This window comes from Carassius carassius, chromosome 3 (assembly GCF_963082965.1).
Source record: "Carassius carassius chromosome 3, fCarCar2.1, whole genome shotgun sequence".
NCBI classification, from domain to species: Eukaryota; Metazoa; Chordata; class Actinopteri; order Cypriniformes; family Cyprinidae; genus Carassius; species Carassius carassius.
In genome coordinates, this window is record NC_081757.1 from 35,210,386 (window position 1) to 35,237,415 (window position 27,030).

Consider the following 27,030-nt stretch of genomic DNA (forward strand, 5'->3'; position numbering starts at 1 on the left):
TTGAAAATGTAGTTCTTTTTCATATATTTTTTTTCTAAGTCATCGCCAATGCCATTTCCAGTCAAAACACATTGCATACTCCAATTCTCTGGGTTGCAAACAGCTTATAAAGCTGTATTAGCTTGCTAAATATTCCTTTGGCATCGACGCTTATCTCTTTGGTAATTCACACTATGTGATCATTCATGTGAAAGAGCACCGATTAGCCTCAGATTTCGAGCTTTGGTCTGCAGTCTGCAAAAAATAAATGTAAAAATTTAATGTTGGCAAGGAGATATCAGGCCTAAAATCGTGTACCTGACATTAAGGCTTATCACAGAAGAACTATCCGCACAGCCATCTGGCACAGGTTTTATGCCAGAGGGCCTTTCTGATGTAACCAGTGCGTGCAACCCTGCTGGGACACACACACATTTGTTTTATCCAAGTCTTAGAAATATATTTCAAACAATATTTTGCATCTGGAGTGATGGTTATGTTTAGGGGTGAACCCACAGGCTTGCTTTTTTCCCCTAAAAATCATTAATAATAAGCAGTTTGGTTTGTTTGTTCTAGTTCTTATTGCAATGTATTAAAACTGTATGCATTAAAATCCCACGTATTAGCATCCTATTTCCTACCATGTCAACCAATATTTTTTATTAACCTACTCATATCTAATTCCATGCCTTTCTTCCAGGATCATCAGACTTCTGTGATTGTTTGCTACAAAGTTTTAACCATATATTGCACCAACTAACAACAATGGTTGCTCAACAATCAAACTCCATATGGGAGCTGCTTTCAAAGTTTTGTGCTCAAAAAGTGACCAGCACACCTGGGACACAGAACACTAGTCCGGGTGGCACCTATCGTGACTCCACCTTATGATTTCTACTGTTATATGCTAATAATATGCTAAAAACAGTATGGCAAAAGATATATATCCAAAGAATAGTATTCTCCCATGAGGCCACAGGAGAGAATGTAAATGGCAGTGCAGCAATGCAATTAACACAGGTGCATGACGGATCTCCATTCCTGCTCCTTGAGAGCTACCGTCCTGCAGACTTCAATTCCAACCCTTGCTCCGACACACTTCTCTGTATTTATCAAGTAGCCCTGAACACCTTGATTATCTGGTTTAGCTGTGTTTGATTGGTGTCGGAGCTGAAATCTGCTGGACTGTATAGCTCTCTAGGAGCAGGGTTGGAGGCCCCTGATACTTACATCCTTTTTTTTTTTTTTTTTTTTTACTTTTTAACAGTTGTGAAGTAGGTTCAGTTTCATATTTGGCCTAGTTTTTCTGCAGTGGAAGGAAATAGAGATGCATCATCAGTGATGATAAAAAATAGCCTAAATGTATTTTCTATATAGGCTGGTTCAGAATGAAAAAGATCAGAAGAAGCCATGGTTCACAGGAATTTTAGAACCACTAAGTGGTGTGGTTTATTTAATAATTTTTTTTTTTTTACTAGGTTACTAGGCTATATAACTGGATATCTTTCTGTCTTTTCATTTATTTTACCTTAAATTTATTTATTTATTTATTTTTTTTCCTATTTTCTGGCTATGTTATTTCCTGGCAAGATTTCATTAATAAAACACAGCAGGTCACGTGGACCAGCCAATCATAATCAAGGACCGAAATTAGTTTTTTATAAGTAGATTTTAGAATTTGGTCCCGTCAACAGAATGTTATGAAAGGATAAACACACAAATTCCAAAAACGTATATAGTTATTTATTTCTCCACAGCAGCATGAGCGCAAGCAGCATGAGAAGCGATCAGCCGGTTCTTCCGTTTCAGAGGACTTCCGTGTTTACATGTCTGCAGCAGGCACCGATCCCTCATGGCTTTCATTACGAAGAAGGATCGCAGCAAAGAACGGTATTGTGCTTTCATATTTTCATATTTCATATTTTAACTGACATACCGGCATCCCATACGGATCAGGAGGGTATTCTCTCTCATGTCCGTCCCGTAGGAGTCTGACTTCAGGCCTTTTGTGTCAATTTAGCTCGCGGGGTCCTCCTCTAAATAGGCCAGTAAAAACATCAAACACATGTATACGTGTTGTTACGTGTAGCGTTTATGTTGGAGTAAACTCAATTTTTTGCTTTTCTTGTTAATACTTTTATTTCGACTTTAATTAACATTTTCATAGCATCGGATGAATTGAGAGATAAAGAGTGAGCGGTGGGAACAACACCGGTCCTTTGTTTGTTTCAAGAGCGTGAATAATCATCTTATTGCAGTAAAGACTCACATTTTCATTGTGATCGCAACACGTTTTTCTTTTGACCTAATTTGGAAATAACTATTTTTTTTTTTGCAGTTTACAAAAATGCTGATTGCACTCACATGATGAGGACTGTTGATGTCACATGACCAGAGGTGTCATACAGACTTTATTTATTAATTTGTTTCGTTCCTTCAGGCAGAGACCAGGGCACTTTACGTAAAGTCACTGTGAAATTAAAATTGACTAGTTTTATTTATTTATATAATTTTGCAGTGTTTATTATAATTTATTTATCTCTTGCATCATTTAAAAAAGTAATCATTTTAATATTTAGTTAAAAACATTAACTTCATTGCTCCTTTGGAGCAACATCTGATTATCGTCCTTGGTTTGAACAGACCTTTACTGAGTGTACATTGAAACTAACTATGAATTTTTCATTATAATTGGAAACCAGAGAGATACTTTACTCAACATTAAAAATGCTCTCATCATTTAGAGCATTAGTTTGCCAGAAGTGATGGTTTATAGTTTAAAATATTATTTTTCTCGCACACCTATTGTTTCATTTTATCCTCTGGCTATGTATGTGTTACCATTAGGATCATTTTGTTTATGAAGCATTTATAAACTTTTGAACAGCTGTTAATTTTGCATTATATGGACTGACAGAGATGGAAAGGTATTTATTTTATTTTATTTTTTCTAGTAATGTGTTTATGTTCATCTAAAGAATGTACCCCATACATCTAGGGCGGGATGAGGTTGAAGAAATGATGGTCAGACCATTCTTTTAATTAAGGCACCTAATGAGAAAGTTTTTTTAAAGGATACCAAAATAACATGAAAAAAAAAAATAGATCTTGTAACACAGTTGCCAATAATACAGGATAGATTTCCAATGGCATCATAAGATACCTGCAAAACATTGAAAGATTAAACCTTTAACATTTCTAAAATTCATTTTCCGTTAGAAATGTATCACTTTGAACAAAGGAGAAAAATATTTGCCATTTGTTTATGTGAATGTGCAGATTTTCGCTGCTGCTGCTGGATCTGGAGGAACATTATTTTGAACAGCACACTGCATATAATCTGACCGCCAGAGGTCAGGAGGCAAACAGGTGAGCTAACTAACTGAATAACTGATCTTGAATAATTTATTTGGGGAATACAATATGTTTTCAGAATATGACACCGAATTGCTTGGCTGTACGATTGTCTAGTGATGGGGAGTTGATTTCAAAAAGGTTGATTCCTTGACTTTGAATAGCCCTTGTACCAGAGTCAATTGTAAAACAGGAATCGATTCTTGAGTCTGTTGATGTGTCTGAAATTGTTTACTTGTTGACTCATTTACTGACCCCTGTTCAGTTCACGATACCAGGTTTTTGGACACATCGCACATCGGAGATCCTGAGTTGTTGCAGAGCTAACTTTTTCACATGTGTTTTCCTACACCATAGTAATAGCAGAGTGTTTTTATTGATGATTCCTTGAACCCTTATATGAAGGCATATATATATATATATATATATATATACACCTAATTTACTAATCCATCCTTCCCTCAGTTCACACCTTAGTAAGTTCATAAGAATAGTTAAAACAAAAAATTAACTTTTGTCATCATTTACTCACCCTATGATTTTTCTCTCCATGGAAAACAAAAGTGGATTGTCTGTGTTTTTTTTTTTTCTTCATGGAAGACTTGAATTGTTCTGAAAATGAAAGAAAGCATCATACAGTAGTATGAAGTATGATATAACTTTTATGGCACATTATAGATCTTCTGAACCTTTACAATAGTTTTGTGTTCATTGTTTGCTGAAATTCTTCCCCTCCTCTGTTGGAGTCAGAATTTGTCACTCAACAAATATAGTCCTTGATGACTTTTTAATAACTCTTTTTAGTATCTCTTTTTATACACAGACGAACCAGTGGCTCACTAAAAATCTGTTCCAAATCAATCATTTTTGAACCCGATGATGCTGTTAAGCCTATCTTAAAGGTATTATCTTCATATTATCACATATTATACAGCTTGCTGTATTTCTTGCTCTGCAATAAGAAAATGTATTTCTTGCAGATTCTTCTGAAAGACTGCAAAGGAATAGGAGCAGTGGAAGAAACAGGCCACAACCCATTTATAGAGTAATACGGATGATTAATGTTCTCAAAAATCATTTTTTGTTTGATGTTTTTTGGTTTAGTGCAATTTTGCATTGATATCATTTTAATTATTTTCTTTTTCAATTCCTTTTTATGTGTGTTTGCAGAAGTAAACCTGCCTGTATTCTTATAGAAACCAAGCAGGTAAGTGTGCTTTACAGTTCCTCTTAAATCTTTAATATTTGTAGTCTTGCAAGTTTCAGGTTTTATTATTATTTTTTTCTCAGATTTATCTAATTAAAGAAGAAAACGTGGTTGCTCCATATAAATATGAAAGGGTGAGTTCATGGAGTCTGTCCAAGATATCTGTTGTTTATTAGAGTTTTGGCAAATTTCAAGACATAATATTTATTCTTTTTTATGTATTGATTGATTTATGCATGTTAGGGAGAAAAAAGGGTCACATTCCAATTGGAGGTGCCGGGAAAAACAGAGGATGTTGTTCAGATCTTATTACAGGTTTCCCCCCCTTTTCCTTTATGTTGATATTTCAAGTTTTCATTGGGTCTCTCATCTTGATTGTTTTAAGTAATTTGGCATTTTTTGCAGTTACACAGAGCATCCTGTCTGGATAAGCAGGGTGACCAGACAGCAATGGTCAGTTAAATGAAACAATTTTTCATTATATTATAATTTGCTTACTTTTTTGAATATTTATGAGTGATCGGTGTTTGATCTGTTTTTCTGCTGAAGGTTGCAGCTATTCTGCAGTCCAGGTTAGCAAGAACACGTTTCGATAAAAACAGGTAAGAACCAACAAGTATCATATCTGTTCGTTCGTTCATTCATTCATTCATTCATTCGTTCATTCAGTTGCTGATGATCTTAGATTTTCACACTGCATACAGAAGTAGTACATAAGCAGTACATGCACTACCATTCAAAAGTTTAGGATCAGTAATTTTGCAAATAGTTTTTCAGGTAGTTTTGCAGGTAGGTTTCTTGAAGCATTTTGGAGACGTCACCACCATTCTTCTGGATTTAGTCTATCTCAGTTTGTTCTGTTTCTTCGTGTCATTCCAGACAGACTGATGATGGTGAAATCTCTGTGCGGAGCACTGGCTGCTGTGCAAACAAAAATCTCACTGGATTATTACAATCAATGGCAAAATTAATGTTTGGAAATGTAAACTGATATTTCATACTGACACACTACAGCAAAAGACAGAAATAACTTACTTAAACCCATTTTTAGCTGGTGAAAATTCTAGTGTTCTAATAATTTTGGCCATTTCTATAGAAAATAGTTCTTTTAAATTGTAGTAATATTATTTTTTTTACCGAAATAAATGCAGCCTTGTTAAATATAAACCCTTATGTACACTGCACTCATCTGTGGTGTGGTATGGCTCTGATTTGGCGACAAAACCAAAATACTATTTTGAATGGTAGTATATGTCCTTCTGATATTATTAGGTTGCAGTATTCAGAGTTAACAGACCCCCAAACCTCTATTATTTCAGAATTGTGTTCTCGTAGAAAAATTGATTAATTATAACGTTTGTGTCTGCAGTTTTCAGAATGTAACAGAAAACCCACACATGGAGTGTGTGGCAGAAATGGTTTCTCCTTTGGTGACAAACGCTGGTCACGTTTGCATCACTGATTGCAATCTTTACTTCCAGCCTATGAACGGCTATCCTGTGAGTTTTTCTGCAAGCCATTCTTTCTTTGGCACATATCTTTTTATCAACTGTGCAGTTCCTTGACTGCAGTTCTTATGTGTGTTTCTGTATTTCTAAAAGGATTTAGTGGTGCAGATTGGGCTACATAGTGTAAGACGCATTTACAAACGGAGACATGGGTTGAGGCCTTTGGTGAGTGTTTGTTCTTCATTTATTTATTTGTTCTCTAGTTTTGTGTCTGTTATGGTATTTACACACAAAGACTAAGATAAAATTTGTAGAAATGCATTCATAAGTGAATTTGTGTATTTACTGTGTGTGTGTGTGTGTGTGTGTGTGTGTGTATGTGTGTGTTAAGGGCCTTGAGGTGTTCTGCACAGAGAATGATCTTTGCTCTGATATCTACCTGAAGTTCTACAGTACTAAAGAAAGAGATGAGCTTTACTACTACATTGCAACTTTCCTCGGTAGGCTTTTATTTTTTTATTTATAGTTTTAATCAAGGGTTTACTGGGAGGTTTTTTTTTTTTTTCCTTTCCTTTTTTTTTTCATCAATAGTACACAAAATGTCAACAAACTAAAGAGTGGAGTCAGCGTTCATTGACTTTAATTGACACACCCCCAAAAAAATCCCCCTCTTAATTATGATATTGTCGTGGAATTCCTGTTATTTAACTGTAGGTATGACTTGAACAGAGCATGAAGTTGGTCTCCAGGAGCCGCAGTGGGACCTGTTCTATCTGGCTGACCTTAAATGCATGTAAAACCAGCTAATAACAACCATGTTCCAAAAACCAGATCTTGGTTTTCCAGCAGGGTCTAGAATAAAATGAATTTGTAAGTATGGACGTTCCAGTTTAAACGCATTGTATTTACTGAAGATCTGTGTGTATTTGATGTAGAAAACCATATAGCGGAGTGCACAGCGGAGAGCTACATGCTGCAGTGGCAGAGAGGTCACATCTCCAACTATCAGTACCTACTTCATCTAAACAATTTAGCAGACCGCAGTGTGAATGACCTATCCCAGTATCCAGTGTTCCCCTGGGTCATCAGTGACTACAGCAGCACACAGCTGGGTCAGTCCCCTCTAGCACAGAAAAAAAAAAAGAACGTTTTTTTTTTTTTTTTTTTAGCTTGAGTGTGTGTGATGTATGATCTATACATCACACACACTCAAGCTAAAAAAAAAAACGTTCTTTTGTTTTTTTCTCAGATTTGCTGAACCCTGCTTCATTTCGAGATCTCGGTAAACCAATTGGAGCTTTGAACACGGAGAGACTGGAGAGATTACTGGTGAGAAATCCAGTAATCACAGACATTGTTTTTAGTATTCAAATGTTCCTTATCTTCATATAAAAATCTCTTGTGTGTGTGTGCTACAGGAACGCTACAGAGACATGCCTGAGCCTCATTTTATGTATGGTAGTCATTATTCATCACCTGGATATGTGCTTTTCTACCTTGTCAGAGTCGGTAAGGATTTGTTTTAGCTTTATGCCTCTGTAGCAGTATTCTGGCAAAAGTAGTTTGAGTTTCATTTATTTAATGGATAACCTCTGTATACCGATTTAGATGGAAATGATACAAGAGATGAGAGCATCTATTGGTTATATTTGAGCAAGCAAATTCAAGCTAATTTGTCAATCCATTACTGTTAATATTACCATGAATATAGCCATTGTTGCTGATATGGCATTAAAAACATAAATATATAAACAATCCATCTAGATGGGTATGAGTGGAGTCCTGGAGCATAAACGGGTGTGCCCTAGCCAGTGAATTGACGGTTTTACTGACATGTGACTTGCATAAACATTGGTAGCTTTGAAATGTTGCCTTGTGAAAGCAAAACAAAGGAGAAAACACGATTTATGTCCATGTTAAAAAACAAAGCATGCAATCTATAGATCTGAATATGCACTTAGTGATAGCTTTTGTATGCTGTAGTTTTTAATGAGATGTCTTTTGCCTTTCCTGCAGCTCCAGAGCACATGCTTTGCCTACAGAATGGACGATTTGATCAGGCAGACAGGATGTTCAACAGGTATTTGCACACACCAGCAAACAAACACACACACACACATACTGAAAAAAACATTTGCTTACGTTAATGTGCATTTGTGTATGCAGTGTTGGTGAGACGTGGAAGAATTGTTTAGAGGGAGGCACAGATTTCAAAGAAGTGAGTTTTCTGAATTTAATTTCCTGCCTTTCTATCATATTGCAAACCTGATTTAAAGAAAATTGATAAAAATTTAGTGTGGTAAAATGAACTATTTTGTGAAGTGGTCCAATTGTAGGTCATGCAATAAAGTACTTGGTGTGTTTTTATCTGTGTATTTACAGCTGATCCCTGAGTTCTATGGAAGTGACAGCAGCTTTCTGAAGAATCTGCTAGGTTTGAATCTGGGCAGGAGGCAGGGAGGAGGCAGAGTTGAAAATGCTGAACTTCCTCCTTGGGCTTCAGGTGCTCATTCTTTCTTGTCCTTCTCACTTTTTTCTTTTCTTTTTCTTTCTTTTTTTTAATTATAGAACTTCTTATTTGGAAAAGTATTGATTTTGAGAGATCTACATAATATCATCATAGCTGAAAAGTAATAATATATAATTAAGATAATCACCAATTGCTAAATGTGCTGAAGTAGCACATTTTTATTGTTCAGGTCAGTGTGTGTATCTGCTTTCTTTTAATGTAAATTAGGCTCATTATAAAATGCATTTAATTAAACCCAGAAATAGCTGCTTGCTGCCGTTAACTACCGTGTCACTGTTATCCTCTAACTTGGTGGTTTCCAATCCTGGTCCTGGAGAACCCCCAACACTGCACATTTTAATCCTCCTTATTAAATGCCCTGATTCAACTCAGCTAATTTGTAAAGACTCCATTTATATAGCTCAAACTATTTGACAGTTTTAGGATGAATGAAATTCAGGTGCCATGTGCAAATAAATGCCACCCATCCTGCTTCGGAGCTCTATATATGAAATCGCATCTGATATTTTGTTCACATTTCTCTGTGTTGTGTACATATGCAGATCCAGACGACTTCTTGGAGAAAATGCGTTTAGCACTGGAGTGTCAGTATGTGTCTGAACACCTGCATGAGTGGATTGATCTGATTTTTGGCTACAAACAGAGGGGAAGTGAAGCTGTGGCTGCCTATAATGGTAAAATAGACAAACACAGATTGGCATCAGTCAAATATTCAGTTATAAAACAGTGTTTAAAGTAGGGCTGCCCCCTAATAGTTGACTAATCATTAGTGACCAGAAAAGGCGACCAAACTTTTATGGAATTCACAGATAGATCATTAACTGCTATTCCATGGTAATACAATACATCGGGCAGGACATCCTAACGCCTGCCTATCATTCACCCACCACAAATATGGCTTATCATCTGAAAGATGTAAGTATTAGCAACTTTACATGGCTGTTCAAAGCAATGTTAACCTAGAGAATGTGTGTTGTTCAAGTGTCTGTGCAGAGTGTGTAAGCTGAACAATGCTCACAGCAGGACAGATGGAGGCGCCGGTGTGCTCACTTTCTCCTTAAATATTTTGTCATTTTTGGTCATACAGATTAAAGTAATACAGGTGCATCTCAATAAATTTGAATGTCGTGGAAAAGTTCATTTATTTCAGTAATTCAACTCAAATTGTGAAACTCGTGTAGTTTAAGTCTTTTGCTCTTTTAATTGTGATGATTTTGGCTCACATTTAACAGAAACCCACCAATTCACTATTTCAACAAATTAGAATATGGTGACATGGTTATCAACCGAAAAACCTTGCAAAGGTTTCTTGAGCCTTCAAAATGGTCTCTTAGTTTGGTTCACTAGAGTACTAGGGCTGGGACAATGCGTCGAGGTCATCGATGACGTCGACGCAAAAAATACGTCGACGCAAAATATGCGCATCGATTCGTCGACCTGTTTTTATTTCTCTAAAAAACGTTTGCAAAACGTTTACCTTATGTGCACTGAATATACGCGATGGCCGGATCAACATTCTGTCCAACGTTATATAACCAATCCAGGGGTTTTTCTGCATTGATATTTTTTTTTGGCGGCTGTCAAAGCCTTATTTGATCGGTGAGTGATGTAGAATAGAATGACTGTGCTGCGCCTGACAGGGCGCGTACGAGAGAGTCCCCGCTGCGCGCGCGCAGTCTTCAAACAACACGAGCGCTTCTTGCTCTCTCTCTCCCTCGTGCATATTAATCAAAATCATTAAACACGATAGAAAAAGGGCGAAACACCCAAGTTTCACGCGCGCTCGCGCACTCACAGTCTTCAAACTACACGAAAGCTTTCTTGCTCTCTCTCGCTCTCTCACTCTCTCTCTCTCTCCCTCGTGCATATTAACCAAAATCATTAGACACTAAAGAAAAAGGGCGGAACGCCAAAGTTTCACGTGGAGCATTCGGAGATTTTTTTTTTCTACATGACAGGCTGCTGGCTCCCACTGTTAATTTTTATTTTTTATTTTTTGTTAAAGCACTTTCTGTATTAGCTTAAAGCCCTAAAGTTTACATTGGTTACTGTATTCTTTCAATTGCTCTAAACAAGTATTTTGGGTGAACTTTTTATTGAATGCTAGACATCAAGTTGTTGTTATTTTCATCTGAAAGAAGAACTTTTTTTCAGTAAGCTAGGCCCTATGTGTTCAGTTAGCTTGTTTCAGTAAGCTATGTGTTTTCAATGCTTCAAGGTTTTATTGAATGCTATCTCTATACAAGTGCAAAGTAATGCATTCGTAGTCAGTCTTTTATTTTGTAATTTTAAGAGCAATAAACATATATTGCAATGTTAAGGAATTCATGTTTTTTTCATTCAGATATGTATAAATTGTTAGTAGTCAATTAATGGGGAGATAATCGAAATCGAATCGAATCGAGTCTGAAAAAATGAATCGTTAGATTAATCGATGCATCGAAAAAATAATCGCTAGATTAATCGTTTAAAAAATAATCGTTTATCCCAGCCCTATAGGGTACGCAATCACGGGTAAGAATGCTGATCTGAGTTGTCCAGAAGACAATCATTGACACCCTTCACAAGGAGGGTAAGCCACAAACATTCATTGCCAAAGAAGTTGGCTGTTCACAGAGTGCTGTATCCAAGCATGTTAACAGAAAGTTGAGTGGAAGGAAAAAGTGTGGAAGAAAAAGATGCACAGCCAACCGAGAGAACTGCAGTTTTATGAGGATTGTAATGCAAAATTGATTCAAGAATTTGAGTGAACTTCACAAGGAATGGACAGAGGCTTGGGTCAAGGCATATGGACGTGTCAAGGAATTTGTCTACAGTTGTCATATTCCTCTTGTTAAGCCACTCCTGAACCACAGACAACGTCAGTCTGTGATGATTGTGTTGGTCCATTGTGGTTTTTGAAAACCAAAGTCACTGCACCCAATTACCAATAACTTATTGGAGCACTTCATGCTTCCTTCTGCTGACCAGCAGGATTTGACACATGCCCACACTGCCAAAAGCACCAAAAGTTGGTTAAATGACCATGGTGTTGGTGTGCTGGACTGGCCAGCAAACTCATCAGACCTGAACCCAATAGAGAATCTATTGTCCAGAGAAAAATGAGAAACAAGACCAAAAAAGGCCACTGTCAAAGAAACCTGGGCTTTCAGACCACCTCAGCAGTGCCACAAACTGATCACCTCCATGCCACGCTGAACTGAGGCAGCAATTAAAGCAAAAGAAGCCTCTACCAAGTATTGAGTACATGTACAGTAAATTAACATTTTTCAGAAGGCCAACAATTCACTACATATTTTTTTTAATTGGTCTTATGAAGTATTCTAATTTGTTGAGATGAAGTGAATTAGAGATGAGTGAATTGGTGAGTTTTTGTTAAGTGTGAGCCAAAATCATCACAATTAAAAGAACCAAAGACTTAAACTACTTCGTCCTGTGTGCATTACATTTATTTAATACACAAGTTTCACAATTTGAGTCGAATTACTGAAATAAAAGAACTTTTCCACAACATTATGATTTGAGATGCACCTGTAGATCTTTAAAATCTGTATACTCTTATTTGTGTGCACTAACACACACAAACAAAAAAACCACAACACTTTTGTAAGATAATGAAAGCAAACATGATGCGCTTTCTGCCATCTCTGTCTCTCTGAACTTGAGCACAAAACTCCCATGTATATTTTTGCCTTAAAGATATTAAAAATATATTTGTAGAGTGAAATGTCTACTTCCAAATGAAACAATTAAAATGGAAAACAAATATTGTCATTGTTATCTGTATGAAACATGCAAACAGCCATGTCCATGATAGAGAGTCGGTGTTGTCAAGTTCATCTTTTAAATCGAAAACAAAGAAAGCATGAGTTTACCAAATTATTAAAATGTTAATGCAGCCTTCTTACTGTTTTTCCCTGATACATTCATAATCATTACTTCTAACCGTGCGCTGTGACAAGCTTTATGTGTATGCTATGCTTGAGCGCTTATTAGGCTATGTAGGCAATTAATGGCTCATTATAAAGATTTAAATTGTATATTTTTAAACGTGATTTCGTCAACTAATGCTTAAAATGAATGACTGCTAGTCAACCAGAAAAATTCTTAATCGAGGGCAGCCCTAATTTAAAGTATGATGGATTCGTGTTATTGATATTTTATATTGATAAAACAATGATGTTTGCTATATTACAGTTTTCCATCCATTAACATATGAGGGAGGAGTTGACTGCGATAGGTAAATTCATTAAATTGAAATATATCCCTTATTAAATAGCTCATAGTGTACTTGGCTGCCTGAATGTCTTTTTGATGCAATTTTAATTTTTTTTATATATGTCAGTGTACATTTGGCAGTGTTTATGTCTGTGTTTCTGCAGTATTGAGGACCCAGATCAGAAAATAGCCATGCTAACTCAGATATTGGAGTTTGGACAGACGCCTCGACAACTCTTTGTCACTCCTCATCCTCAGAGGATCACTCCACGCTTCCACAACCTGTCAGCAACCACCAGTCTCAGCAGCAGTGAGCTATCACCATGTACGAGATAATCACACATGCACTGCACTAATGGTGTTTGTTTTGTTGATACTGTCAGTGCGTTGTTTTTTTTTTTACAGATTTTTGTGCATGTCTTCGGAGCCCGGCACATGACATGCAGGAAAAAAAGTAGGCTAAATTGTGTGCACGATTTACTAATTCATTCCATCAATGTACTAAAAAGTGCACCTGATTACTATTGCATTCCCTCGATTTACTATTTGGTTCACTCGATTCATAAATTGTGCGCATGACTTAGCAAATCGAGGGAACACAATAGTAAATCGAGGGAACAGAATAGTAATCGTGTGCATGTTTTAGTACATTGAGGGAATGAATTGGTAAATCGTGCGCACAATTTATTTATTTTTTTCTTGCATGTCATGTGCGGGGCTCCGTACATGTCTGATTAGAATCCGATCATATTTAGTAAGTGTAAACTGCAAAAAAAATCACATGAAAAAACAGTTTTGTACAAATCCATTCATATGTTGTTTGAAATCCTATTTAAATTGCATTCCTTTAAATCATTTTCAGTCTGACCAATTTCTTTGCCCAAACAAGGTTGTGTTGTTGCAAATTCAAGTCGAGCAGAAAATAACAACTTACTGCTGGTCTACACCAAGTTTTCAGACTTAAATCAGATTCCAATCGGAAACACAAATAATCAGATTTCAACTGACAGTGTGAATAAGACCTAAACTATTCTTAAACTACTCACCACAAACAAATTTCCAGCTGTTCGTCAGGGAAATGGCTTGGTGCTTGTTTTCAAACAACATTCTTTCCAGCCTAATGTACCACTAAAAACGGACCTTATCCAACCGCAGCTTCCAACCCTTGCTATGCAGAGCTGAAATTGTCCTAAAAACAAGGTTCCTGAAATGATAATTTGGAGTGTTTATTTAGTTTCATATATATATATATATATATATATATATATATATATATATATATATATATATGACCAACCGAGAGCAGAGACTACATTACACATACACCCTTGAGTTTTACAAATGAAAAGCGCATGCGTCGCTTTTGCCGCTGTCAGTGTCAACAACTCAACGTGGCCAGAGAGGGTGTGTGAAACGCGCACACTCGGCTCGGTAAAAATACAATTACAGTGAACAACACTTAATATGCTCTCCTGGCTTCAGACTCTGAGTACTAAAAGAACACGGTCAGATGCAAGCGAATGAAGTAATGCAGTAGCTCTTTCTAAATGTATTTTTTCAAAATCCTTTTGCACATTTTATTTATGTTCAGTAGCTCTTTCTAGCTCAAGCAAATCCACAAACTAATAAAAGGATTTATAATTTTTTATAAGGTCGTCTGTTGACTGCTGTATATAAAACAACTTCAATATAGTTGTTGTTACCTCAGGGGATGAGAAAAAAAAAAAAATATATATATATATATATATATATAAAAAATATATATATATTATAGGCTATAATAGAGTACCGGCACCTCTTTTGGGCCACTTAAAGCACTGTGTGTGTGTGTGTGTGTGTGTGTGTGTGTATATATATATATATATATATAGACATAGATATATAGACATATATAGATATATCGACATATATAGATATATCTAGATATATAGACATATATAGATATATATAGATATAGATATATATATAGATCTCCATCCATCCATCATCTTCTGCTTATCCGGGGCCGGGTCGCGGGGGCAACAGTCTAAGCAGAGACGCCCAGACTTCCCTCTCCCTAGCCACTTCCTCCAGCTCTTCCGGGGGAACCCCGAGGTGTTCCCAGGCCAGCCGGGAGACATAATCCCTCCACCATGTCCTAGGTCTTCCCCGGGGCTTCCTCCCGGTGTGACGTGCCTGGAACACCTCCCTGGGAAGGCGTCCAGGAGGCATCCAAAATAGATGCCCGAGCCACCTCAGCTGGCTCCTCTCGATGTGGAGGAGCAACGGCTCTACTCTGATACCTGAACTCCTCCACTTGAGGCAGGATATATATATATATAATGGAAAAAAGCAGGAAAATGACAAGCAGAGAGCTGTCTGAGAGCTGGCAAAATATATGAAAAGGGTGACCATTTCATCTCGCACATTGAAACACAATCTGCAGCAGCATGGTTGGACATTCTATGTACTGATTTGTTGAACTTAATCAAGGATGTGATAATTTTTTCAAACCCTTTAATTTAAGCAAAATTACAATTTTAAAGATAAAAAATTGCAGTGGTCACCGTTAGGAAATATAAATATATATTTTATATCGATTGGTTAATTTCAACAGTTGTGATTGTAAAAACAATAAATGTTCAAAGGGAGTTGCACATGTACTGTAATACTCATTTCATAAGCAAAGATGTTATCCAATCATAGCAGTGGGAATTTTTGCTTTTTTCATTATAAAATTTTTTTTTTTCATTCCTTAGAATGGCTTGAATGTAACTCTTCACCCTGACCTCTTTTAGTATATGCTGAGCCATGAATGTGCAAATTAATATTTGAAAGTGTCATTTTATTTGTAAATTGTGTACATTTTTTATGATCGAATCCTACTAACATGAGTGTTTTGTGTAGCATCTCCAAGTATGGAATCATTTGAGGACCTGACTGAGGAAAGTAAGAAAATGGCCTGGAGCAACATGAACAAACTTGCATTGCAGTCTTGCCACAAAATACATAAAGAGTGAGTATCTAAGTAGTGTGTCCTTGTAATTGCGTGTTTGAAAAAAAAGATTAATATCAGATTTTTAAATGTACCTTTGACCCTTTTATTTTGGTTCTTTAGAGCAGTAACAGGCATTGCTGTGACCCTCAGTGGGGATTCCATCTTCTCAACTTCTCAAGGTTAGGAATTCATCAGTTATTTAGTCTCATTATTGAGTGACAGATTCCTATAAATTAGAGTTTAATTCCTCAGAGTTTAAATTATTAAATGATCACCTCTCATAGGAAATCTAAGTAAACATGTCCTTTATCATCACATAGACTCCACATTGAAGATGTTCTCGAAAGAAAATGGACTTCAAAGAAGTGTGTCCTTCTCGAACATGGTAGGTTTCTAGAGATTGTCGTAAACACAGTGGCCCTAAACAGTATTTGAACTTAAGCCACACTTAAAAAATCTGTCTATTTAATTGCATTAGACACAAATTATACAATTTTATTTTTGTTCAATCCTGTTTATGAGGAATCTTTGCTCTGCACATGTTGTACTGTATGTCTGTCTAACACACCTGATTCAGATCAACTTTTTAAGAGAGAGTTCTATGAACTAAAGTGTCTAAGGCTCTGTCCACGTTAATATGGATAAATGTCCTTTTTTTCACTTTCATCTACTCTGAAATGGTGTTTTTGTCCAGCAAAAACCAAGCTTTCTTCAGACGCTGTTTTTGTGTTAGTCTGAAAAAAACGTATTCGAAAATGATGATGCACATTTAGTCAAAAAATTGTCAAAAAAGTTGTGTATACAACTGCCAGGTTAGAATGAAATCGTCTAGGGTTACTTTTGTAACCCAAGTTCTCGGAGTATGGAACGAGATGCTGCCGTATCTGGCCCGATGAAGAACCAGATAGTATCCCTGGCTGGTTCAAGCGAACAAGACCCGGGAACCAGGAGCTGTGTCAAGATCCAAATTATAGAACGAGACAGATAGAGACGATGCCACAGACCTGGTGGAATGCACCTGAACGCTGAGAGGTGAAGATCAGACACCCTAACCCAGTGCAAAAATCTGTGCTTTGACGCGGTACGCAGCCAGCTTTAAAGCATACTAACAGATTTCCTCATCTGGCTAGAACAATCCACATATAACTTCAAAGCTCTGACAGGGCAGAGCATGTTAAGTCTCTCATCCTCCCCTGAAGCAAAAGGAGGAGGATGAAAATAGTGAAGGGTGACCACCTGAGAGTGAAAAGATGCAGACAAAACCTTGAGAACATATTAAAGAGAGCTTTTAAATCCCCAACTCGCTTCAATGAAGTTAGGGCCAACAAAAGGCAACCTTGAGAGTCAGAATTGTACTCTGGGGCTGACTCGCAATAGTCTCCTGAACATCGGCAGGAAGACAATAAATCAAAGCTGCTGGCCTTTGATGGGACATACCCACAGCTTCCAGATCTCAGGTTGAGGGTGAGATAGCAAATCTCTTTTGATCAGAATCTCCCACAGAGTGAGATCCAGAAGAGAAATCAGCTAAGAGAACCATGTCTGGGATGGCCAGCACGGGGCAACTAGCAGGACACGAAGCCCAATCGCCCTCACTCTGCGCAGTACTGCCAGAATTATCTTAACAGGCAGAAACCCATACAGTGTCAGGTTCGGCCATGGGTGAGTGAACGCATCTTATACGTAGAGGTGCTGGGGAACTCAGGAAGAACCAAAGTGGACATTGGGATGACTCCTGTGACGCAAAGAGGTCCACCTTCACCCTGCCGAACAAGTCCCAAATCTGGGCTACTGTTTGGCTGTTCAGCACCCATTTCCCTGATCTGAGCTTCTGTCTAGACAAGAAAATCGACTGCGAGGTTCAAGACTCCCAGGACGTGAACCGCTCTCAGGGAGAGGAATCTGCTTTGAGACCAATGGAGAAGACAGCACACATGCCTGTCCAGGATGCATGACCTTGAACCCCCTTGGCAGTTTATATGAGATACTGCCACCATGTTGTTAATCCTGACAATCACATGACACCCCTTGAAAGAGGGTAGAAAATGTATCAGTGCCAGAAAGATGACTCTCAGCTCCAGGCTGTTTATTTGGCAGGAGAGGAACTCTGTGGTATACGGTGAACAGCACCCATACTGACCCCTCTCTGAAGAGAGAGTGACCCGCCACATTGAAAGAGTGCAAAAGCAACAGTGTGAGACCAACCTTACTAGGCGAGAGGCTGATTCCGTCAGGCGGACCCCTAAGAGTTTCATCCACCAAAGGAACGGCCTCATATGAAGCAGCCCCAGGAGCAGCACAGCACATGGCTGCAGCCATGAGGCCCAAAAACCTGTGACAAGTGCTTACAGAAACCTGATGGCCTAGCTTGAAGCGGGCCATGCATGCTTTTTGCCGGAAATCCGGACAGGAGCCAACAGTCTGTAGAGATGGGATGAGAATACTCTTCACGGTGTTCATTCTGAGGCCAAAAGGACCTCATGTGTTGAAGGAGGTCATCCCTGTGGTGACTCACTAATTCCCTGGAGTGGGCCAAATTTAGCCGGGCCTCCAACCTGTTTTAGACTTCTCCTTATTTTTTATATTTTAGACATCCATCAATTAGTGATGAAAAAAAAAAATTGCTGCGCTGGTGGAAACAACATGAGACCGTGCTACTGTGACTGTCAAGATCGACTGGATGGTGTTTATTGTCCTGCAACAGTAGCACAGCTTAACAGTTCTGCGTTCAAATACACGCAATAGGCTTCAGCTTGCCGCAAAGCACTGGCAAAAGTAATTATAATAAATGTGACGGGGGAATAGTAATGAGATATTTGAATTATTTAATAATGAACTAGTGTTTTCTGAGTCTGTGTCGCAAGGATGAAGTTGCCGATCCTGACTCGTCATCTCCTCATTAGACATACCTTTAGAGAGAAATGCATCTTCACAGATTATAATGAAAGTGATTTTGTTTTCGATTTGTTCTATTTCGTTAAGTAGTCATTTAAAGCTTTCTATTGATATATTTATCATGTCTGTGAGGCATGTTTTCACTGAGTGTTGGTTAATTTTTGTACTTCTGTTTCTGTTTTGTCCTTCTTTGGAACGAGAAAATAGTGTAGCGACTGAAAAAGCCACGTTCCACTTCCGCTGGAGGAACCTCTTCTATTAAAGGAGAAGGGAAGATAGTTCCTGCAGTAGCACAGAAGTCTCTGAGGCACTGTCCACTACTCGGGTACTAGTCTGGACATTCTAGACTGCCTGAGGTCCACTGACTGGGATTTGGCTGCTCAAGATTTATCAAACACAAAGTTGACTGCCTCACCAAATAGCCCAGACTGAGGCATGGAGATGCAAGGAGAAAAACTTTTCTCCTTCTCATGGATCTCTGTGACCAGCCACTGAGCCCGCCACAGAGCGCCCTATAGAGTGTGGCTCTGCAGAGCTCCTTGACTGCCTCTGGGGTCAGACCGCCCCTTGTCCATCTCTTTGGTAGGCTTAGATAATGGCCATAGTATGAAGGACCATGCCTGTCTGACCAGCTGCCATGTAGGTCTCTCCGATATGGGTGGAAGTGGTCCCACATGGTTTAGTCGGAAGGAGGGGGTCGGACATCCAGGAAGGAGCCGAAGATGGTGAGAGGTGCATAGCTAGCGTATCCTCGATTGCCGGGATGATGGTATAGCCCTGCTCCACAGAACCCACAAGGTTGGTATAGTCAGCGGCTGCCGAATAAGTAAGGTGGACGGAGAATGGCAGCTTCCAGGGTCTGGAGCAGATCTCCTGCAGATTCCTGAAAAAGGGCTGCTTTCTCCACGCAGGTCTTGAATTTGGGTGCTCAGGAACTGCTCGTCGAGTTTAGATGACTGGGATTCACTGGGCCCGTCGGGCCAGCATGTCTACAAGCTCAGAGTAGGTTGCGAAGGGTCGCTAAGCACGAAAGCATCAGGCATCAGAGTAAATGTTCTCTAAAGGAAATTTAGTTTTATCAGCTTTATCACACAGCACAATGCCACAGATGTCGCAAGTTTTGAGGGAGTGTGCACATGCTCGGCCGAGAGAGGGAGAGAAAGAGCGAGGCCCGTCTGCTTGCTCTCCATCGCTTCGAGTTCCACATCCGAACCCCAGGTCGCAGATTAACAGAGGGCCACTGCGGCCTCTGGAGTGCAATGGCGAAAAGCATATGATCTTGTTACCTCTAACTAAAACAATTTTTTTTTCTCAAATTACCCTTAAGGCACTGTCCTCCTGTCTGATGCTTCCTGATGATAAGATTGTTGTGTGCTCCTCCTGGGACAACAATGTGTAAGCATTTATATAGTAACCACAATCATATCATATCCATACAAACATGTAATTTAATACATTTCTGAATTTCTCTCATTTTTATCACTCTTCAGCCCCTTTTTTCTGTTCATATTTTCATGTTTCCTGTAGATATTTTTACTCCGTAGCATATGGAAGAAAACAAGACACTTTGATGGGTCACGATGATGCAGTTAGTCATATTTGCTGGAGGGATGACAAACTTTACACAGCATCTTGGGATTCTACTGTGAAGGTATTCTGAATTAATTTAGCCAAGTTTGCTTTCTTGAGAAAACCGAGTCTTGGTTTTACCTCTGAGCACAGCTGAATGTACTGTGCAGTTACTAAGGACACCTTGTTTACTTGGTTTCAAATAAACCTTATTAACATTTTTATTTCTGGTGAACTTGAAAAAATCAATTAAAAATTGCTGATTTCAGTAGGATCTGAAAAATTATAGTGGAATATTTTAACTAATTTATCTGTCCTTTTATAAGGGACAAATGATTAAACATTTCAAAACACACCATTTTTTTTTAAATCATGGTTTCAATTGACTTTTCAATTGACTACTTTCTCTGTTTTACTTCAACAGATTTGGAAATGTGTAGCAGATGACATCTCCAGTAATAAAAGGACTCAGTTTGACCTGCTTTCTGAATTTGAACATGAGGCCGGGGTCAGTGTCTGAGGAATCTTTAAAAAACTGCAATATAGGCAACTGTCAAACAACTGATTATTCCTTTTTGTCACGTTTCAGAACTGAGGTGTAAAAGCGTAGTCTCTTTAGTTTATCAAATTAAATGTTAAGTCTCATAAACCTACTATAGATGGATATTTTATTTTTTTATGCCAGGCTGTACGACAAATTGTAGCAGAGACATCTAAGCTGTGCTATTGACTAGAGCCAGTCACATACCTAACAATGAGTTATTTTTAAAAAGTGAACAAAGTGCCATAGTTGAGTTTGAACAATGTAAAAAAATAAATAAATAAATTTTTTAAAAAATTTTTAAAGATTCAAGACGCAATTTATTATTATATCTCTATATAGCTACGGAAAGGTAAGCTTTTAATGAAAAATGTGCAAACTAATAATCTTTAAGCCTATGGTGAAGTCATGTACATTAAATTGTATTATACTTGCCCCAAATAATTGCTTATTGCATTGCAGGATTGCATATTTTGCTTAAAGCTATGATTTTATTATTAGTATAATAGCTAGTATTGTACTAGCTAGGTTGGACTAAATGTTGGTTAGTTATTGCTATACAATTGCCATAAATTAACTAAAATGTAATTGTTTGATTTACATTTACATTTAGTCATTAAACAGACGCTTTTATCCAAAGTTACTTACAGTTGAGGACGAAGGAAGGAATCAAAATCAACTTAAGAGCAATGAGTATGTTTACATGGACAACAATATTCTGATTTTAACAAAGTCACAATACTCGGATTAAGAATTTACAATGTAAAAAGATTTTTGATTACCTTAAATTGGCTAAAATCATACACGAAGTAAACACAAATCGAAGTAATCACATTATTGAAGTGCAGTACACATGTACGCACCTTAATCATATTACCATCTTGCAGGACTTTTCGCCACATTATGCGACAGGATACACACACGGCAGTGTTCAACTCTTTGACAGCAAACAAAAGAGGATGGTTTCAACAACTCCATTGTCTGTTTACTCATATAGCATGACAAAGGTATATTGAAAGTATTCAGTGACAGAGGCACTATGAAAGGAATATTCTAAAAGCTACTCATGTAAACACCTTAATCATGATATTGTGTCATTCAGAAAGAATAAGGTAAATAATTAGAGTACTGTTGTCCATTTTAACGTAGTTAATGATATGCAAGTGCAATAACAAGTCTCAGTTCGCTTAATGCAGTACACATAGCAATGTTTTTTTTATTATTATATAATAAAAAGAAAACAGATAGAATAGAAAAAAGGTAGAGTAAGCTAGTGTTAGAGGCCTTTTTTTTGCTTTTGATAATTTTATAATAAATTAAAATAAAACCGATAGAATACAAAAAGATTGGAGAAGCTAGTGATAGTGTTTTTTTTATATATATATATAAAAAACAGGCAGTTAGTAAATGAATACAGTGCAAGTCCAAAATTATAATATATATATTTTTTAAGAACAGAATTCAAAAATGCTAGATGGAAAATAGATGGCAAAAAAAAAAAAAGATGGAAGAGATGTGTTTTTAGTGATCCTTGAAGATGAACTCAGCTGCTCTGATTGTGTATTATATTTCTTTACATTATAAGATCTTGGGTAACAGAGTTAATTGGTTGAGCCTGACATATTTAGTATGTAAAAAGTTACTATTTGCTGTTCTTTCCACCATGTTATACAAAGTGTCTAAATGATTTCCATGCCACAATTTTGGGAGAGTTTCATTTTTTTAATAATGCAATTCATGTAGGGTTGTGCACAAAATAAAAATAAGTGATGAATTAATATTATTTTTATTAATGTAATTAGTAAAAAAAAACATTATAATAACTTATAAAATAATAATTGTAATAAGTTGTAAATATAAAATGTGGCATATATAATAGTTCTCTCACTAAAGCAATGGTTGTTAAATTGTACATTTACAGTATGAGTGCACTGATATATTTGTGCCCTAATGAAGAAAAGTGCATTTATATTATTTTGTCAAAAATGTAACATTTATGTAGTTTATATATTGTAAATAAATATTTACAGGTTAATACTTTAGATCTCGGCCCAGGTGGCACACTTTTGGCAACGGGTACTAAAGAAGGAACACTTACTCTTTGGGACATTGACAACCCTCTCCCACTAAATCAACTGACCTGCCATTCTGGAAAGATTCATCAGGTGGCCTTCAGTCCTGGTGAGTGTGTGTCTTTCATATTAATGTAAGAATAATCAAGATTTCTTTGAATTTTTTTTTAAAAAATTTTTTTAGGGGTAATTTTGGATAATTTTGTTTCTGTGTTCAGACAGCAGACATATACTGAGTGTTGGGGAGGATTCGTGTTTGATGGTTACAGATGTGCAGACAGGCATGCTCATCGCTACTGTACATTCAGAGCAAGAGCAGAGGTGAACCGAACACACTAATAAATATATATATATATATATATATATATATATATATATATATGTATGTGTGTGTGTATATATATATATATATATATATATATGTATATATATATATATATGTGTATATATGTATATATTGCACTGTGTTTCATGTTAAGGAGATATTATATCAACATGTGCCGCTTCCTTTATTTTCTAAGACAAAGATCACTTTCCTCCTTTTAGGTGTTTCTGTTGGGATGGTAACACTGTGTTATCTGGAGGGATGTCAGGAGATCTCAGTGTATGGGACCTCCTTAGCGGTAAAGTCGTCCACAAAATACCTGCTCACTCAGGTAAACACAAACCAGTGAGTCTTACCAGGGGTGCGTTTCCCAAAAGCATCTCTAGTCGACTATGGTAGCAATTTCTATTGAACTCTGTTGGTAATGATGGAACTTCTTACCATAGTTGCCTTTGGGGAACCCCCCCCCCCCCCCCCCCCTCCCATTTGTCTGGGCAACTGTCATTGTCACTCATGTTGTTGTGAACAAGGAAGGCATCCTAACTGAAATGGAGAAAAGGATAGTTCACCCGAAAATTAAAATTCTGTCATTAATTAATCCCCCTCATGTCCTTCCAAACCCGTAAAATCTTTGTTCATCTTCGGAACACAAATTGAGATATTTTTGAGGAAGCCGAGAGCTCTCTGACCTTCCAGTCAGCAATGATCTTACGGGTTTGGAACAACATGAGGGTGAGTAATTAATGACAGAATTTTCATTTTTGGGTGAACGATCCCTTTAAATGCTCTGTATTGCCAGAAACTCACCCACCCACACTCCATGTGAGATGTACAAGATTTTTGACTTAAAACAAATTCCAATTGTTGGACATTAGTTTATTGCTAAGCAAACAATGCAATACTCTAAATAAATAAAATACATAAATATTTTACTTACTAAATATTGTATGTTCATTTTGATTACACTTGGGTATTTTTCGCTTTTTTTTTATATTGAAATCTCTCAACATTCTCTTAATTGTCTGCATTTTGGATAGCTTGGGGATAGCTTTTTGTATTAAGGATAGTGGCTTAAGGTGGTCACACACGAGACGAGAAGCGTAGTGCCCCGCAGCGCCGCGTCTAGGACATCGTGAGGTATCACATACCGCACGAGCACATCTATATGCGCGAGCTCAACTCTGAGCTTATTTAATATAAAACAATGCAGACGGCAGGAATTTGAACGGCGTCCTGAGTCGTAGCTGGGTACCACAGACAGATGCTGAATGGTGCCACCGGTGTGCATACACTCATAGAAAACAATGTTTGAATTTTAAAGATGTGGCACGACTCGATGTGGTGCTGTGCTTCTCGTCCGGTGTGCGACCCCCCTTTAGAATTTAGTCAAAATGCTAAATTTTTGTTTAGTAAAAAATGTTGTATGTAGCACTCTTTGTAGGTAACATTCCAGATTTTGGTACTGCTCTTTGTATTAACCTGATTGTGTATCTTTAATGCAGGTGCAGTAACGTGTATGTGGATGAATGGACAATGCAGTACTATCATCACAGGTGGTGTGGACAAACAGATCATTCTTTGGAAACCAGAGTATTAACAGTAACACTTCTATGTTCGATAAAACAATTCATTTTTCAGACCATTCGGACCAAGGTCAATTTTCATCATGTGATTTCATGGGACAATTTGAACCGTACCGAAATCCTCTAAAATAGAAATCTTGACAATGTGTTTGATACAGTGGGGAAAATATTTATTTTATCCCCTGTTGATATTGTATATTGTCTTTTTATGGTTGGTTTATTTTAACATATAGAGACAGAATACCAACCAAAAAATCCAGAAAAAAAACTATATAATTACATTAAATAGTTATATATAATACAATATTATATATTAGTTATATAAAGGTTAGACATTTTTTTTTTGCATTTCAGTGAGTGCAATAAGCATTTGATCCCCAAGCAAAACATGACTTAGTACTTGGTTCTGAAACCCTTGTTTGCAAGCACAGATTTAAGACCTTTTTTTTAGTTGGTCACCAGGTTTGCACACATCTCAGGAGGGATTCTGATCCACTCCTCTTTAGAGATTCTCTCTAATTCCTTAAGCTTTCTTGGCTGTTGTTTGGGAATTCAAATTTTCAGCTCCTTCCACAGATTTTCTATAGGATTGCGGTCTGGAGACTGGCTAGGCCACTCCATGACCTTAATGTGCTTCTACTTGAGCCACTTGTTCATTTCCTTGGCGGTATGTTTTGGGTCATTGTAATCCTTCAAGACTTATCCATGACCCATCTTCAGTGTTCTGGCTGAGGGAAGGAGTTTCTCATCCAAGATCTTACAGTACACAGCCACGTCCATTTGCCCCCCAATACAGTAAAGTCGTTCTGTACCCTTAGCAGAAAAACCACCCCAAAGCATAATGTTTCCACCTCTGTGCTTGACTAAAGGGATGGTGTTATTTGGGTCATAGTTGGCATTTCACTCTCTCCAAACAGGGCGAGCCGAGTTAATGCCAGAGAGCTCAATTTTGGTCTCATCTGACCACAGCACTTTCTCCCAAGCCTTCTCTGAATAATTTAGATGTTCATTGGCAAACTTTAAACTGGCCTGTACTTGTGCCACCTTGAGCAGAGGGACTTTGCGGATGGTGGAGGATTTCAGTCCATTGCATTGTAGTGTTACCAATGGTTTTCTTGGTGACTGTGGTCCCAACTGCCTTAAGATCATTAACAACCTCCTTGCGTGTTGTTCAGGGCTGATCCCTCACCTTTCTCATGATCATCCTTACCCCGTGAGGCAAGATCTTGCACGGAGCTCCAGACCAAGGCCGATTGGTTTGCATTTCTTCAATTTCCATATAATTGCACCAACAGTTGTCTCCTTCTCACCAAGCTTCTTGCTGATGGTCTTGAAGCCCATTCAAGCCTTGTGCAGATCTACAATCTTGTATCTGACATCCTTTGACAGCTCTTTGGTCTTGCCCATGGTGGTGGTAGAAGCAAGATACAGATTGTGTGGAAATGGTTTTATACACCTAACGAGCTGACATTAGGAGTAACTTCTTAAAGTGACCGGACTAATCTGTGTTCCACATGGGCACATAACCAATCTGTTGGAGTCAGAATTCCTGCTGGTTGGTATGTGATCAAATACTTATTTCACTTACTGAAATGCAAATCAATCTCTAACGCACATAACCAATCTGTCGGAGTCAGAATTCCTGCTGGTTGGTATGTGATCAAATACTTATTTCACTTACTGAAATGCAAATCAATCTCTAACCTTTATATAATGTGTTTTTTTCTGGATTTTTTTTGTTTGTTTCTGTCTCTACTAAAAAAAACTTTTTAAAAATTACAGACCCTTCATTGCTTTTTTCAAGTGGGCAAACTTGCAAAATCAGCAGGGCATCAAATAAATATTTTCCCCACTGTACATTTGGTCAAAGCGTTAGAATGAGGTTGGTTATACAGATTGCAGTGTTTTAAAAACTGTAAGCACCGCAACAGTTTTACATTTTATTTAGGTTTCGTTTTTTTTCTGAAAGCTGTTTAGTAACTGGAAGGTTACCAAAATATATGTATGTCCTATTTGGTTCAGTGATTTTTTTTTTCTCTTTTTCTTTTAATATTATACACGTATAACATTTGGCATGTCAAATCTATTTCAAAATGTGCATAAAAACAGCCAACAATTCTTATGGTTCATAAAAGACAATCAGTTATTATGATTGTCCTTACTATTATTGCTTTTGAATGTAACCGCCAAATCATACTTATTAAAAAATCATAATACGTCATGCTCGCAAATTGTAAAAAATTATGAGATCAGCTCTTGATACCTTTATTATGGGTGACTGAGGAATGTTCAGAAGTATTTAGTAGTTATATATAGTATATGTTTGATGTAC

The 27,030-nt window shown here is 37.4% G+C and overlaps 1 protein-coding gene across 1 annotated transcript; it reads left to right on the top strand.

Moving 5' to 3' along the window:
• Nucleotides 1-1,726: 1,726 nt before the first annotated feature.
• On the top strand, nucleotides 1,727-25,124 carry nsmaf (neutral sphingomyelinase (N-SMase) activation associated factor). Its single transcript, XM_059536723.1, has 31 exons — nucleotides 1,727-1,869; nucleotides 3,259-3,348; nucleotides 4,157-4,235; nucleotides 4,314-4,378; nucleotides 4,504-4,540; nucleotides 4,624-4,674; nucleotides 4,784-4,855; nucleotides 4,946-4,993; nucleotides 5,090-5,142; nucleotides 5,910-6,039; nucleotides 6,142-6,213; nucleotides 6,380-6,488; nucleotides 6,924-7,100; nucleotides 7,238-7,317; nucleotides 7,407-7,497; nucleotides 8,005-8,068; nucleotides 8,155-8,206; nucleotides 8,371-8,491; nucleotides 9,061-9,192; nucleotides 12,716-12,758; nucleotides 12,901-13,061; nucleotides 15,623-15,731; nucleotides 15,834-15,892; nucleotides 16,034-16,098; nucleotides 19,936-20,003; nucleotides 20,136-20,259; nucleotides 20,602-20,685; nucleotides 22,749-22,899; nucleotides 23,009-23,111; nucleotides 23,337-23,446; nucleotides 24,618-25,124. The coding sequence occupies exons 1-31, from the start codon at nucleotides 1,832-1,834 to the stop codon at nucleotides 24,710-24,712; spliced, it is 2,733 nt and encodes a 910-aa protein (XP_059392706.1). The 5' UTR covers nucleotides 1,727-1,831; the 3' UTR covers nucleotides 24,713-25,124.
• The last annotated feature ends 1,906 nt before the right edge of the window (nucleotides 25,125-27,030 follow it).

What these genes read in the sequence shown, in the direction of transcription:
- nsmaf (XM_059536723.1), top strand. Translation starts at nt 1,832, where the DNA reads ATGGCTTTCATTACGAAGAAGGATCGCAGCAAAGAACG. An exon ending in GGCCACAACCCATTTATAGA is followed by an intron (nt 4,379 to 4,503) that starts GTAATACGGATG and finishes GTGTGTTTGCAG; the next exon opens with AAGTAAACCTGCCTGTATTC. An exon ending in GACATGGGTTGAGGCCTTTG is followed by an intron (nt 6,214 to 6,379) that starts GTGAGTGTTTGT and finishes GTGTGTGTTAAG; the next exon opens with GGCCTTGAGGTGTTCTGCAC.